Here is a 13,479-nt window from a genome sequence, read left to right as displayed (position 1 = left end):
AGAATACAAAGTGTTATTCACAAAGCAGCTGCAAATATGTCAAATAACATTCCTTAAAATCAAGAGCACTTATCCCTTTTCTGATATTTATTTAAATATTAGTTGATTTGGCATATCTTTAATTCAAATATACCTTAGAAATAATTCAGTCAAAACATAAATGTTATATTTCTGCACTGAGGGCCAGATTCACAGAATTAACTTAAGACAAAATCCTAAACTTACTACCATTTTGGTATTCACAGAAGGCATTTACTCATTTTTGTATTCACAGAAGGCACTTACTCATTTCGGTATTCACAGAAGTTTGGAGTCCTAACTTTAGGACTCCTAAATGCCTTCTGTGAATACCGGAAGTCTTAAAGTTAGGATTTTTCTCAGTTTAGGAGTAGTAAAGTTAGGACTCCTAAATGCCTTCTGTGAATACCGAAATTCTTAAAGTTAGGATTTTTCTCAGTTTAGGAGTAGTAAAGTTAGGACTCCTAACTGTAGGACTCCTAAACTGAGAAATTAGTAAATGCCTTCTGTGAATACCAAAATGAGTAAGTGCCTTCTGTGAATACAAAATGGTAGTACTTTTAGGATTTTTCCTTAATTTATTTCTGTGAATCGGGCCCTATGTTTTTAAATACAATACCAAACGCTGCATTTCAAGATTGCCACTTCCTTCTCCGTAGTTCCTAACCTAATTGTATTCCTGATTGTCCTGTGTATCAGCAACCTCTCGATATGTGCCTTGCACGTAATCCCATGTCATTGATCAGTGCTACTTGTCTAATGCCACTTCCCTAAGCGTCCTCGTTGCTGCTGTTGGATAGTGGTACGTTATTGCCTCACTGAACTAGGACGTGACGTAATTACCCTTTGGTGTATCTGCATTTCTTTGGGTCATTCCTCTAATACTAACTATTTTCACTTATGCATTCTCTGATGTCTTTGATGTTGGTGGTGTTTTCAGGGATGTTGTCTTGTGGTGCTGAAACTTTGGCAAATCCAATGATGAGGTGATTTTGACTAGTAAGGTTTTCTTTCATTTTAATTTGTTTGTACCGGCCGTTTGTAAAACACAGCATGTATGAGTGTTTCATACATTGCTCTGTGATTAGGGTGGCTGTTGACTGTCAGGGGCATTGATGGTTTCAGCAGAAATCTTTATTCTGCTTTAGTGCTGTGACTGAATCTTTACTCTCCAGATGGTGTTGATGAATCTTTGGTTGGTGTGACTGATGTTTTTACATTGTTTTATTGATTAGTCGTTCTCAATGACTATGCTGTGGCATGTCACATAACAGCATCTTTAAGCTAACACATATATCAGTGGCTGTCTCAAGGTGCTCTGGTGCAGCAATGGCTGGTGTTCTTGTTTCTGTCATAGTGTAGTTGTCGATACTGCTGGTTTATTGGCTCTGGTGATTATATCAGTTTGAGGTTTGCTGTCTCTAATGCCCTGGTGCCAATGTAACTATAGTTTTATGATTCTGGGTTCTGAGCTGAGTTGTAATGGAATTGATCATATACATACCTGATTTAATGCTGGGATGGCTTGTGATTTCAATGGATTAACCAATTTCACCTGCATACTTTGAAAACCTTGTTAGGTCTCACCTAGGCAGCGCATGTGCTGTCTCTTCGAGACATGCTGTATCTACTCTGTGGGCTTGCACAAGGACCATGATTTTTTGTCGCTCTACTTAGGTCAATATATCTCAAGTAGGAGAGGCCTTTTGGCGTTGTCAATGCTTGTTTTATTAACTTATGTTAAAGCGTCAAAACATCAACCTGATAATACCTCAGATTGTACTGCATAATTTGTTTTCTCTTGGCTCCTAGTTTGATTGAAAACCCCTGTCCACAGCCACCCTGGTGCTCCTGTAGTCAATTGTTATTCAAATCTCTCCTTATTCTACAGATTCCACAGTGCGCCCAGAAGAACCATTCCAGTTTGAACCTCAGGAGCAACAGCGCAATTTGCCACAAGAGGCAATCCAGCCATTCCAGCCAACTTATGGTAACTCAGCTTTTTGTGAATGTTTAGGACTATCCTTATGCACACACAATTCCGGCTACTGCTAGCACTAACCTCCCTACACAAGTCAAGCAAGCTGCTGCTGGAGCTCATCTTCCTGCTGATGCTAACCACTTGGTAGCTTCCACACATTTTGTTGCCATGCTAACCTCAGTGAAATCAGTATAATAGCATCAAGAGCTGCTACTGTCATTTAACCCTCCACAAATGGCCTCTGCTGAACTAACCTCTCTGAGCATGGGACCTGCAGAACACAGCAGAATGTGCCAAGTGCTAATTAAGGTCACTACCCTCATGAGCTTGTGGCTACCTTAATGAGCTGAGTGATACCTCCATGAGCTGGGGAAATCTCTATGAGCAGGAGGATGTATCATGAGGTACCCCAGAACAGGTTGAAGGCACTTCCATGTGGAACCCTCTCCCCTTGCGTCTCTACCTATAAGCGACCATGAAAACATCCGGAAAAGGGTTGAAAACTCACTTACTCCAACAGGCTTTTGTCTGTCATAAACTTGTTTGGCTACTGCTTGCAAATTGGCTTCTGATGCATTACTATCCTCTTTGGATCTACACAATCCTCCGCTTATCTCTTTGAAAAAGCCTTTGAGCTGTGTTGAGGCCTGGTTAAGAACATAGATAATATCAAAAGGAGCCAAGAGATGTCACCATGAAGCATGTAACTGTTGGCATGGGCATAAGTCTCTCAGCGAGCAAGTGGATACCTAGATGAACATGTACCACCTACCTAAGCTTGTAGATATCAAAGGAAGAGTGGTATACATGGATGAGAAGGCAATACATTCTTGAACATGCAAATCCTTCCAGAGGAGATCATTACTGCAATAGATCAGGTAAATGCTCCAGGGTCAAATGGATATCCCACATGAGTAGGTGGATAAATAAATTACCCTGTGAATCGCTCCACAAACAGCAAGATCCTTCCAAGGAGTGGGCAAATAAATATTGAAGTTTTTGGATTCCTTCAAGAGCGAGTGAATCTCTCAAGAGCAGATGGATGCCTGAAAAACCTAGCCACATACCTCCAATAAGTAATCCGCAACTACAGTGTTAACTTCCAGGACATATGTTGATTCCTGTGTGCTGGGGATGGATACTTTACTGTTCTTTCAAGCTCAGTTATTCAGTCATTAGTGTATATAATATGATGAGCTGCTAGAGAGTGTAGGAAAAGCTATCCTTCATTTTCTCTTTTTCAGCCTTAAATGCTTCATCTCACCTTATGGTTGTATCCCCCTCTTTATTTTTTACTTCTCCTCTCAAGTCTGAACACCCTATTTGTTCACCCACTAAGGGCCGATCACGTTTAGAAAGCAAACCAACCAAATTGGTTCCAGAATCCTTTCCATACGACTCGGACCAAGTACGATGGATCTGTAGGCATGCGGATACGATTCTGTCTGACTCCCATTGACTTCAATGGGAGCATGTGTTCCAAACGTGAACACAGGCTACCATGGAAGAAAGGGGTGGCTGGGGAAAACCTTGCACCCTGTGGTGGGAACCCCATGTTGACTGCTACATTGTGCATGTTTGGGAAGAGGGGACCCATGGGTACCTCCACTGGCCCGATTTGGAGGGCCCCTGGCTGAAGGGGGGCAAGCTATGGGCCCGAAAGACCAATTCCAGCAGGCATTGTATTCTGGGCAAACCAAATCGGAAATGCTGTCCGAATCGGTCATCATACACGCTCGCTCGGAAACCAAGTCCATAGAGCTGTACGAATCGGCTCCGGAAAGTCTCGACCTGTTCGAATGCCTTTTGGAATCGATTCAGTCAGCCCTAATGGTTTCCGGGCATCGTACTTGGGGGCAGATTTATGCTAACTGGCGCATCCCCAGGGATGCGCCAGTTAACATGCGCCACAGTGCGCCACTGCCCCGCCACCCATGGTGCGCCGCATTTATGATGCGGCGCACCATGGTGCAAGGCAGTGAGGATGCGTGACGCATCTCTCGGCGTACGGGCGGCGCATTGCAGGAGTCATGTCGCAAGTGCGACATGACTCCTGCAATGCACAGGAGCCACCTATTCAATGCATGGTGCGTCATCCTTACGCCTGCTTCAAGCAGGCGTAAGGAATTGACGTAGAAAGTGACTGAGTGAAATCTCATAGATATCACTCAGCCACTTTTAGGAGGCGTTCCTGCGCAGGAACGCCCCCCCCTGCGCAGGAACGCCTCCTTATGGCGCAGGGCTTTCCAACGTGACGCATCTCTTAGATGCGTCACGTTGTAAATAGGGCGCATTGTTTGCGCCGCCGTTGCGTCACATTTAGTGACGCAATTGCGGCGCAAGGAGGCGCAAGGCCATCATAAATCTGCCTCTTGGTCTTTTGAAACTAGGAACAAATCGGTCGGAAACAAGGGCTCTGGATCGGATTCGGCAAACCCAAATCTGATTCATAGCCCTTCCGACTGACTTTGGAATCGACCCCGACGTCTTAATGTTGTTTGTTAGCTCTTTCAAGGTGGTAGAATGGGAGCCCACAAAGACTTTCTTCCAAGAGGACTTGTACATTCAAACCATTTTAGGAAGCAACTGTATTTATTTCAAACATTTTCTCTCCCTCATCTCCTGTAATTCTATTTTCATATTTTCATGCCCTTTTGCACTGGCCCTTCCTGGTCTTATATTTGCCAGGATGTGCATGCCAAGACATTGAGCGTTTCTTACTTATGTTCTGGTTTCTTTCTTTCTCTTTTTATTTCTCTTTCAGAGCTTCCTGAGTCAGAGCCAACAGAACCTGGGCCTCTCGGTAAGTCAAGAGCTCTGTTATGATTCTATTTGCTGGTTGATGTTCAGTATACATGGCTTCTGTGCATACCTCGAGGAACAGTTTGGTTTCCTCTTGAGAAGTTAGCTTGTTCCATAAATAGGTGGATCCATTTGCAAATAAGTGAACACCTAAGTGACACTTCTGTGGAGCAAGTGGATATATTTATTGTAAGGTGAATACAACAGGGCTCTATTCCGTCGTACTTGAATTTTTTTTTTTACAAACTAAAACCTTGGTTTTAGTTTGTCCTAAGCATGACCCATCACAACGCTGTATGCTCTGAAATATCTTAGTGCATTTCCCAAAGGATAGTGTCATCCGTTGTGGGTGGAAATATACACAGCACGTCTACCTACAGACATGCTGCTTGCTCCCAGGGCTAGTTTGGAGCATCACTGAGCAGCTTTTGGGACTACAATGGACAACATATTCACCCTTATCTCAATACCACCCAACAGGCAGATCCCATCCTGCAGACATCCTGAGGTTGCTGGTACATCTGAACACTAATGGCAATAAACCCACATACATGGGTTGAGTTTGAGGATGCTAGAACTAATCATCCCTGTAACCCCTCCTCCAGCTCCCAAGAGCCACCAGTTCCCATTTAGGCCCAGATATACTTACATTTGGCGTCAGCGCTGCCTCACTTTTTTGATGCAGGCCAGATGCAATATGTATTTTGGTATTTACTAAGTAAGCCATGCAAAGCCCAACTTGCATGCCTTTGCGTGTCTTAGTAAAAAAAGAAGTAATACAACGCATAGAGTTGCCTTATATAACCTTGCATCAGAGAGGCATTCTATGGGTGGTGCATGGGCATTCCCGAGCATCCACGCATAGATTTTTACAGGAAACCAGAATTCCTAAAATCTGCAAACCTGGGTTTGCGCCAGAATGGTGCACCTACCCAAAGCTGGTGTAACAAGGAGAAATATCTTCCTCCACAAAAATTATTCTGACTACAATGCAGGCGCCCCTGAATTAGCGCTAGTTGGCCACGAGTGTGGCAGCACAAGAACAGAGACAGGGCCGGACTGGGAACCACAACCGGCCCTGGCAAAGTGCTCGGCCGGCCCCCCTCCCCACTGGGAGGGGGGGCGGGAGGGGGAGGCCGGCCGAGCACTTTGCCGGGGCCGGTTTTCGGCCGATTTTGTTACAGGGCCGATTTTGCAGCTATTCTGCAAAAACGGCCCTGTAACAAAAACGGCCCCCAGGGGCCCAAAACCGTCCCCCACCCGTGCGGCGCACCGGGGGATGGCCCGGTGCCCACTATGGCCCAGTCCGGGCCTGAACAGAGAAGTGCACCATATCTTTGTAAATATGGTGCATTTCTGCTTTTGCCCTTTCACACAACGCAGTGCAGCAAGTTCCCTAAATGCACTGCATTGCTTGAAAGTTTAGTAAATCTGGGCCGTAGGACTCCTAACTTCTGTGAATACCGAAATGAGTAAGTGCTTTCTGTGAATACCAAAATGAGTAAGTGCCTTCTGTGAATACCAAAATGGTAGTAAGTTTAGGATTTTGTCTTAAGTTAGTTCTGTGAATCAGGCCCAATGTCTTCAGATTTTCATATCCCCTGCCCCAGAAGGAACTCATCCATTGTACCCAGATGTTGTTATGCCTCGCCTATGCAGATTTTAATCATCTACCCGTTGCTGATGTGCCCTGTGCAGATGCTGCAGGGCTGTCTATGCAGACTACAGTCTTTGGCAGATGTTGAAGCTAGCAGCCGTTCCAATGATCTTATCAAATACTTTTTGCCTTTTTTATAGGAACAAAGCTGAGTAATGCTGGTTTATATCAGTAGGAATCCTTTTAAGGAGTTTGTACAAATAAACACATTGTAATTCTGCCATCAGGAAAATGCTTTGTAGTTTTCGACTTCAACAAAAATATCCTAAACAGTTAAGTGACCAACATGTGGTACTAGTTTTAGAATTGATGTTTATCCAGGATTGCTACATCTGTGCTAAACTGGGGCAACTCTTTCAGGGAGGGGGCTTTGTAGACAAGAGAGAAGTTTTTCAAGGAAATTGAGATCCTCCTTGGTTACCTATAACACATTTATGCTGTTGTCCATATCACTCTGACAGATCTGCAGTACCTTAGAACTCTTTCTTGGCACCGAAAGGGTGGACGGTGTAAAAGCCTGGGCGATGACGCACCCGGGTAGGTAATGGTGGTGGGAATCAAAGGCAAGACAAAAGAAAAAGGGAAGTGAAGTGAAGAAAAGAAAAGAAAAGAAAAGAAGCTGCAAGAAAATGAAAGGCATAGGGCAAAGTTACAGAAAGGGGAGAAAGGGAAAATTGAAGATAGGAAATGAAAGGAACAAGGGATCATAGGAAATAGGAATACAGGGAGGCAATAAAAGGAGAAAGAAAAATGGAAAAGGAAAGAGTGAAGGAAATATAAGGAAAAAAAGTATCAGAAATACCATTAAGCCAAGAAGTACACATATGTCAAAAAGAATAGAATTTCACAGTTTTGGTGCCTGCACCAAAAAAGCCTTTGGTCACCCTTGCCCAGAACCTTCAGTAAGCACAGATAGCAAATTAAGATCTCTGAGAGGATGGACGTCTTGTCCCTTGTGTGCTTGCACATGTAAAGAGGGTGAACACAAATATTAAAAACTACCCATCAGTTCATCTAGGAAGAAGCTAGAAGTGATTGAATTTAAAGTACCGTCCTGAAACCCCTATGATGGGGCAGAGGTAATGAAAACCCTATTGCAAATTCCACCAATGTCAGTGGAGGTTCTTGTAATTTCCTCCACCAACCGTTGGCACTGAAAATGTATTTCCAAAGTGGGTGGTATTTGTTAAAAAGCCTGGTGAAGTATTGAAAGTCTCAGCCTTTTAGGAACGTTACGCTTACTTTTTAAAGGAAGTCTGACACATTTTCCTTGGTGGTCTATCACGGACAACTCCATCATACATGTTGGCAGACAAGACACCCTAGCTTGGGCAACTTTTGCCAGTGCCCCTGGGTGAATCCAATAGCAACATTGGAGAAGGTTCCGCAGAAAGGACAACTCTTGGCGAAGACTTGCAGATCCCTTCTTAAAAGATTTGTCTAAGCTCACTGTTAGCTTTCACACCATTCAGTGCTGATTTCATTAAGTGGCCAGTTGTTTGTCGCTCTGACTGGAAACATCAGTATTTACAATTTTATACTGTTTTAGTTACTGTGGCAACACTATTTGAAATGGAAAATAGGCACAGCTATTACCCGACTCATTTGACCATATCTAGAGGACAACTATGTTAAGGCAAACTGAACAAATGATTGTGGAATTATCCCAAATTGGTAAAATGTATCTTTGAATACATTTTGAACCAGCTGTCAGAGATTTAATCTCACTCTCTTTCTCCAACACTGTTAATGGCAGTGAATATTCCTTTTTTACGTTAACTCATTAGGTTAAATATGAAGCACTGATAAGTGTGACAATGGTCCTCCTGCAATAGTGAAAACATCTTCACCTGGGCACTTTTGCTATACAATAAATGATTTGTATAATACATTTTCCTCAAACATTTCCATCTAATAAATCATGTCACTTTTTCCCCAGATTGCCGTGAGGAGCAGTACCCCTGCACCAGGCTTTACTCTGTGCACAAGCCTTGCAAGCAGTGTCTGAATGAGATCTGCTTCTACAGGTAAGGACTGAGAGGATTAGAAAAGCCACTACTGGCCTCAATCCCTACTCGCTGCATGTTTGTAAAGACCAGATCAGCGTATTTGACCGAGTATTCAGTAATCCTTTTCCGGGCAAAACTAACCTTTAAGACTTTTCCCACTTGATATATGTGTTGTACAATGCAGCACTCATACAAAGAGGGAAAAGAAGAGGAAATGAAAACATTTCTTTTCGTTACACCTGCCTTGAGGAGATGTAAGGTGTGGCACAAATCCCCTATCTACGAATTTTAGTAAAAAGGGATTTTGATCAAAACCCAAGGGTGGTCGCATGGGAATGCCCATGTACCACTCATGCATAGTGAAACTTTGTGTTACTTTGGTGAACTTTACAACACAAATCCTGGTTTGCGTAGGACAGCAAATCCCCATCCTCCTTGTCAACACCTTCTGCTGGGTTTGAGTCATCTTTGTGAATCAAACCCAGCACAAAGCCTTAGTAAATCTGGACTCAGGTTTACCATGCAGGCAAGTATTATGAAAACATGAGGCCTTCTACATGTAAAAATCCGGTTTATCACATATTGCGTTATTCAGCAAACCACAGGTCCTATACAGGTAATCTGCGGACTGGTACACGAATAGGCTACTCAGAGTGTAATTCTTTGCATTGTGAGGTGAGCATTCTCAGCGTTCGTGCTGTCAAGAATTTGCCTGTTCCTTTGAAGCACAATGAGACTGTTTACAGGGAGAACCCACCTCATTCATATTAGTGGGATGGTAATCTACTTTGCATTTCATTGCAGTCAGTAGCAAATGTTGAGATGGAGGCCAGCTTGGTGCCGCAGATCTCCATCCCAGCATTCTCATTCACTGTGTGCCGACATTTTTGTCCATGCCTCTGAAAAGCACATGGGTCACAATGCAACAACAAGCATTTACAATGCAATAGGTCTCGCAGCATTAAAGTTTGAGTTACTGGCATTGTAAATGACAATGCTTTGCATTAATTTTTTTTTTAATTTGCAATTGGTATATAAACATTGTTTGTGAATTCTTAGCTGTTGCTTACCCATTTTATCAGCAAAAATCATCATGTTGCCTCTGAGAGCTGCCCAACTCCTTGGAACGGAGAGGTGTCAAGCAGAAGCAGATTTGTTACTGTTTCTGCATCGCTCTGTACATTTACCGAATTAAGTCTGCCTAAAGAAGCCATATGGTCGAATTTAGAAGGAAAGTACAATTTTTTTCTCCACGTCAGTAGTCCAAATGCAAAATCCATCATATCGTAGGTGGTAAATGCATTCAGTCAGCACACAGTCCGCAGGTGTGCTCAATCCTCAGAGGAAGAGAAAAGTTTAGATTAAACCAATGTTAGATCGTGTGACAATAATAGGGTCTGATGTCAGGACAGGTGCCATTAGGTGCTAAATTTAAAGAGAACGACAGGGGGAGGGGCAGGAAATGGCAAGAGGCGCTTATAAAGTTCAAGTTCTGACATTTATAAAGCGCACTACTCACCCAGAGGGTCTCAAGGCGCTTATACGGAATCTTAATGCTCTGCGTCAACGTCAGGTCTGACACAGCTTACGTAGATATTTATAACATGCAGACTAGGTTTTATACAATACTTCGGTGTGTGTCATTTTTTTACATTAAATTAATTTTGATTATTTAAGGGCAATTTTCACGAGTTGGTTTACAAAATAATCACAGGCTACACATACAATATATACAAGCATGGCGTTCTAAGTTTAAAGGACTGAAATGACATGGCTTGTTCTACCGGTAACCTATGTACAAGCAATAACATACTTCTAAAGAGAACACCAAGCCCTTCGACTCCTATCTTTACTTGAATAATGCTTAGAAACATTTCCGTGTGACTTGTGTTTTTAATTGCAGGTTAGTGTTTAGCCATCAAACTATAACTCTAAAAAATATTTGAAAAAGTGCAAAAAAATACAAACTATGTGTACAAAACATTAAGAACAAGCGAAAGCGTGCCCAGCAGGACTATGACCTCCTGCGACGTCTTCAGCAGGTGCTGCTGGTGGGGCTTGGGTCCTATTAGAACACTCAACTGCTTCAGCTTAGATCTGCGTTACTTTAAGGCCGGAAATCATAAATGCCTCTGTTAATCTTGCCTTGTGCTTCAGACCACTTTCAAGCGTGTTGACGAGAAGCCAGCCTAGCACCACCAGACAATGAGTCCACACAAGTGAGAGATGTCAGTGAATATATTAAAGATTATATTAAAGATTATAGCACACTGAGCATGGCATCGGGCAGCCTTCTTCTCTACATATGCCAGGGTTTTGGGCCAATGAAAGCACCATTGTGGGTTTGGGCCTGTTGGTAACATAGAGGGGGCTTGGCTATGATGAATAAGCGTGACTGGTGGAAAAAAAGAGGCAAGGCTAGGCCTGTCTTGCGCTTGACGGGCCTTCCTGCTCCCGTTATTAATGGCCTGGATGTGAAGGCTCCTTCTGTGACCTCCACACACAGTTATCCTTGGAATGATGGCTTCGATAGGAGCAAATGGTTCGGCGCTTGGTGGGGAAAGTGACTGAGATGGATGAAGGACTCCCCAGCGCTACTTAACCCATTCCAGACAAAGCTCTGGAGACAGCGACTTAACAGAGCGTGAAAGAGAAAAAAAACACTGGGCGCTACCTGCAGGTACACTATTGATTACCACCTGGGCCGGGCACTTCCTACTCTGACTGAGGCGGGCTTCAAGCAGGCACCAGTCTCTGCGTTGTCTGTTGTATCCGCCAATGCAGGGTTGTCTGCTACTTTCTATCACTAGTGCACAGTCCTAAACGTGCGCTTACACACCCTAGTGACAGAATGCCATTTAGTGAGCACACTGATAGAGCGTTTATCTGGGCCAACTCAGTTTCGTCTAGAAGGTGATAAAAGGTATCTCGATTAATACCAAACTTAATAAAACCTTACCTGCCAGCATTTAGGAGAACATGCCCTCTGCTGAAATGGAAGGCGAGGTGCCTCTCACTGAAAAGAAACATATCTCTCTTGTGAAACACGCACCAGAGGAGCCTTGATGCGTGGTGTGCGGCGCTGGAAGTGTTTGCCAACACTGCCCGAAAGTACAGTGCATTCAAACAGAAAACAAGCTGGAAGAGACGACGTGATCGTGCGAGCGTGCACATTGGCTGTTCAGATGCAAGCTGAAAGACAAGCCATGCGCGTGCCCATTTGCTGTCTGGGGCCAAGCTGATACAGCACGCACACATACAAACCACCCGTGCAACACACCGACGTACCACACACGGGCACGGGCAATCGTACGCAAAAGAACGCACATTCACGCACCAACGCACCTCCCGCTTTCCCTGAGCCCTGACGCCTTCCTCCCGAGGTCTGAAGCCGCCCAATGTAAGAAGAGGGCTTTGTAATTCACCCGAGACTTTTACTTTGCAGCTGAGGAAGGAGACCCACAGGCATGGGAGAAAATACTCAAGTCCCGGGTCCCAGGAGAGGGCCCGGGTGAAGACCAGTGAATAGCAGGGGCTCCCATGCCTAATGGAAGAGCCCCGCGTCGTGCTGCGTTGGAGGAGCTGGAGTACCGCGCCGCAGCACCGGGTGATTTTGCACGTTTCTTGGGGGGGGGGGGCTGGTGGCTGGCTTGGGCGGCAGGCGGGGCTGGCTTGGTCGGAGACGGGCGGGCGGGCGGGCTGGCTTGGTGAGGGGGGAGCTGGCTTGGTCGCGGCCGGGGAGGCGGTCTTAGTGGCGCGAGGAAAATGCCATTGTGCTGGAGGCTTGCAAGGGAGACAGGAGATGGGCACAGCGCGTGCCTGTACGTGGTGAGCGCGCGACCTGATCCGATTTCAGCCTGCGCGTGCCCATCTCCTGTCTCCTGGGAAGCAGAGCCGGTGACTATAGGTCTCTGGCGAGACCGCGCTTCGCGCTGTAATCACTACGAGACCTTTGTAACCTCTTTCCCCTGCGGATTGCAAAGGTTTGCAATATCTGCATTGCAATTCGTAGGACTGCAATGTAGTTTTATCCATTGCGAATTGGACCTTGGCACCAGCGTATTCGACTTTGAGCATCATGCCCCATGTCTACATTTTCAGGCAATTTTCAGCAAATCATATGCTTTGGACAGATGAAGCCCAGTTTTAACATACACACCTTTTGTGACAGTAGGTACGAACACACTGCTTGCATGTAACAGCACCAATACCCTGTAGCATCTTGGTAGTTGTAGTTCAGTTTCTCAAACAAAGTTCATATTATTTTTCAGCTAATGCATTTTTTCGAAATCGTATCTTTAGACACCAGTCTTTCAGGATTCCTCCCTCATCAGCTGAGAATATTTATGGGTTGCTGGACATGCTGCTAATTTTCTCAGGTATAATCTCACTCATAGCAAACAGGCGTTCCAAACCTCATCAGCTTAGGAGGGCTCATGAGAGCCTTTTATCAGTGAAAGTGGGTAGGAACTCACTGCTTGCATGTAATAGCGCTATTACCCCATTAGCTGATAACTAATATGAACTTTGTGTGAAAAACTGAACTACAACTACCAAGACACTATTGGGTAATGGCACTGTTACATGCAAGCAATGCGATACTACCCACTTTAGCCTCAAATAGGAACCAATCACGAGGACCATATAAAGAAATAGTTAACGCTCATCTGATATTGGAAAGGTAAATATAATTTGAGAATGCTTCGCAGTATTTAGCAACTATTCTAAAAACATAGTTAAATAGCAAGGGAATCACAAAGAGTAATGAAGATACTATTGACTCGCACCTCTTTTCTATTTTCTGATTAGAGAAAGGTGTTTCTTCCACTCTTTTTAGGTAAAAGCCCACCAGATAGCAAAGCTGTCTAATTTGCAAAAAACATCTTGGGAACATTCAGAAAGCTTCCCTGAGAATGCATTCTGCCTATTACTTACCATTGGCTTTGTGGTTTGTAACTCACAATGTTTTGGCTTTCTGTTTGCTGACTTTATTTGTTTTAGGATGGCCAGTG

The 13,479-nt window shown here is 44.2% G+C and overlaps 1 protein-coding gene across 1 annotated transcript in view; it reads left to right on the top strand.

Moving 5' to 3' along the window:
- MFAP2 (microfibril associated protein 2) overlaps positions 1–13,479 on the top strand; it is a 152,647-nt gene that overhangs the window by 85,061 nt on the left and 54,107 nt on the right. Inside the window, exons 5-7 of the mRNA XM_078642850.1 lie at positions 1,910–2,008; positions 4,764–4,802; positions 8,398–8,485. Of these exons, the coding sequence (XP_078498976.1) occupies positions 1,910–2,008; positions 4,764–4,802; positions 8,398–8,485 (226 nt within the window). The remainder of the gene's footprint in view (positions 1–1,909; positions 2,009–4,763; positions 4,803–8,397; positions 8,486–13,479) is intronic.

This window comes from Lissotriton helveticus, chromosome 5_1 (assembly GCF_964261635.1).
Source record: "Lissotriton helveticus chromosome 5_1, aLisHel1.1, whole genome shotgun sequence".
NCBI classification, from domain to species: Eukaryota; Metazoa; Chordata; class Amphibia; order Caudata; family Salamandridae; genus Lissotriton; species Lissotriton helveticus.
Note: the sequence above shows the minus strand (reverse complement) of the source record. Positions and strands in the feature narration are given on the sequence as shown.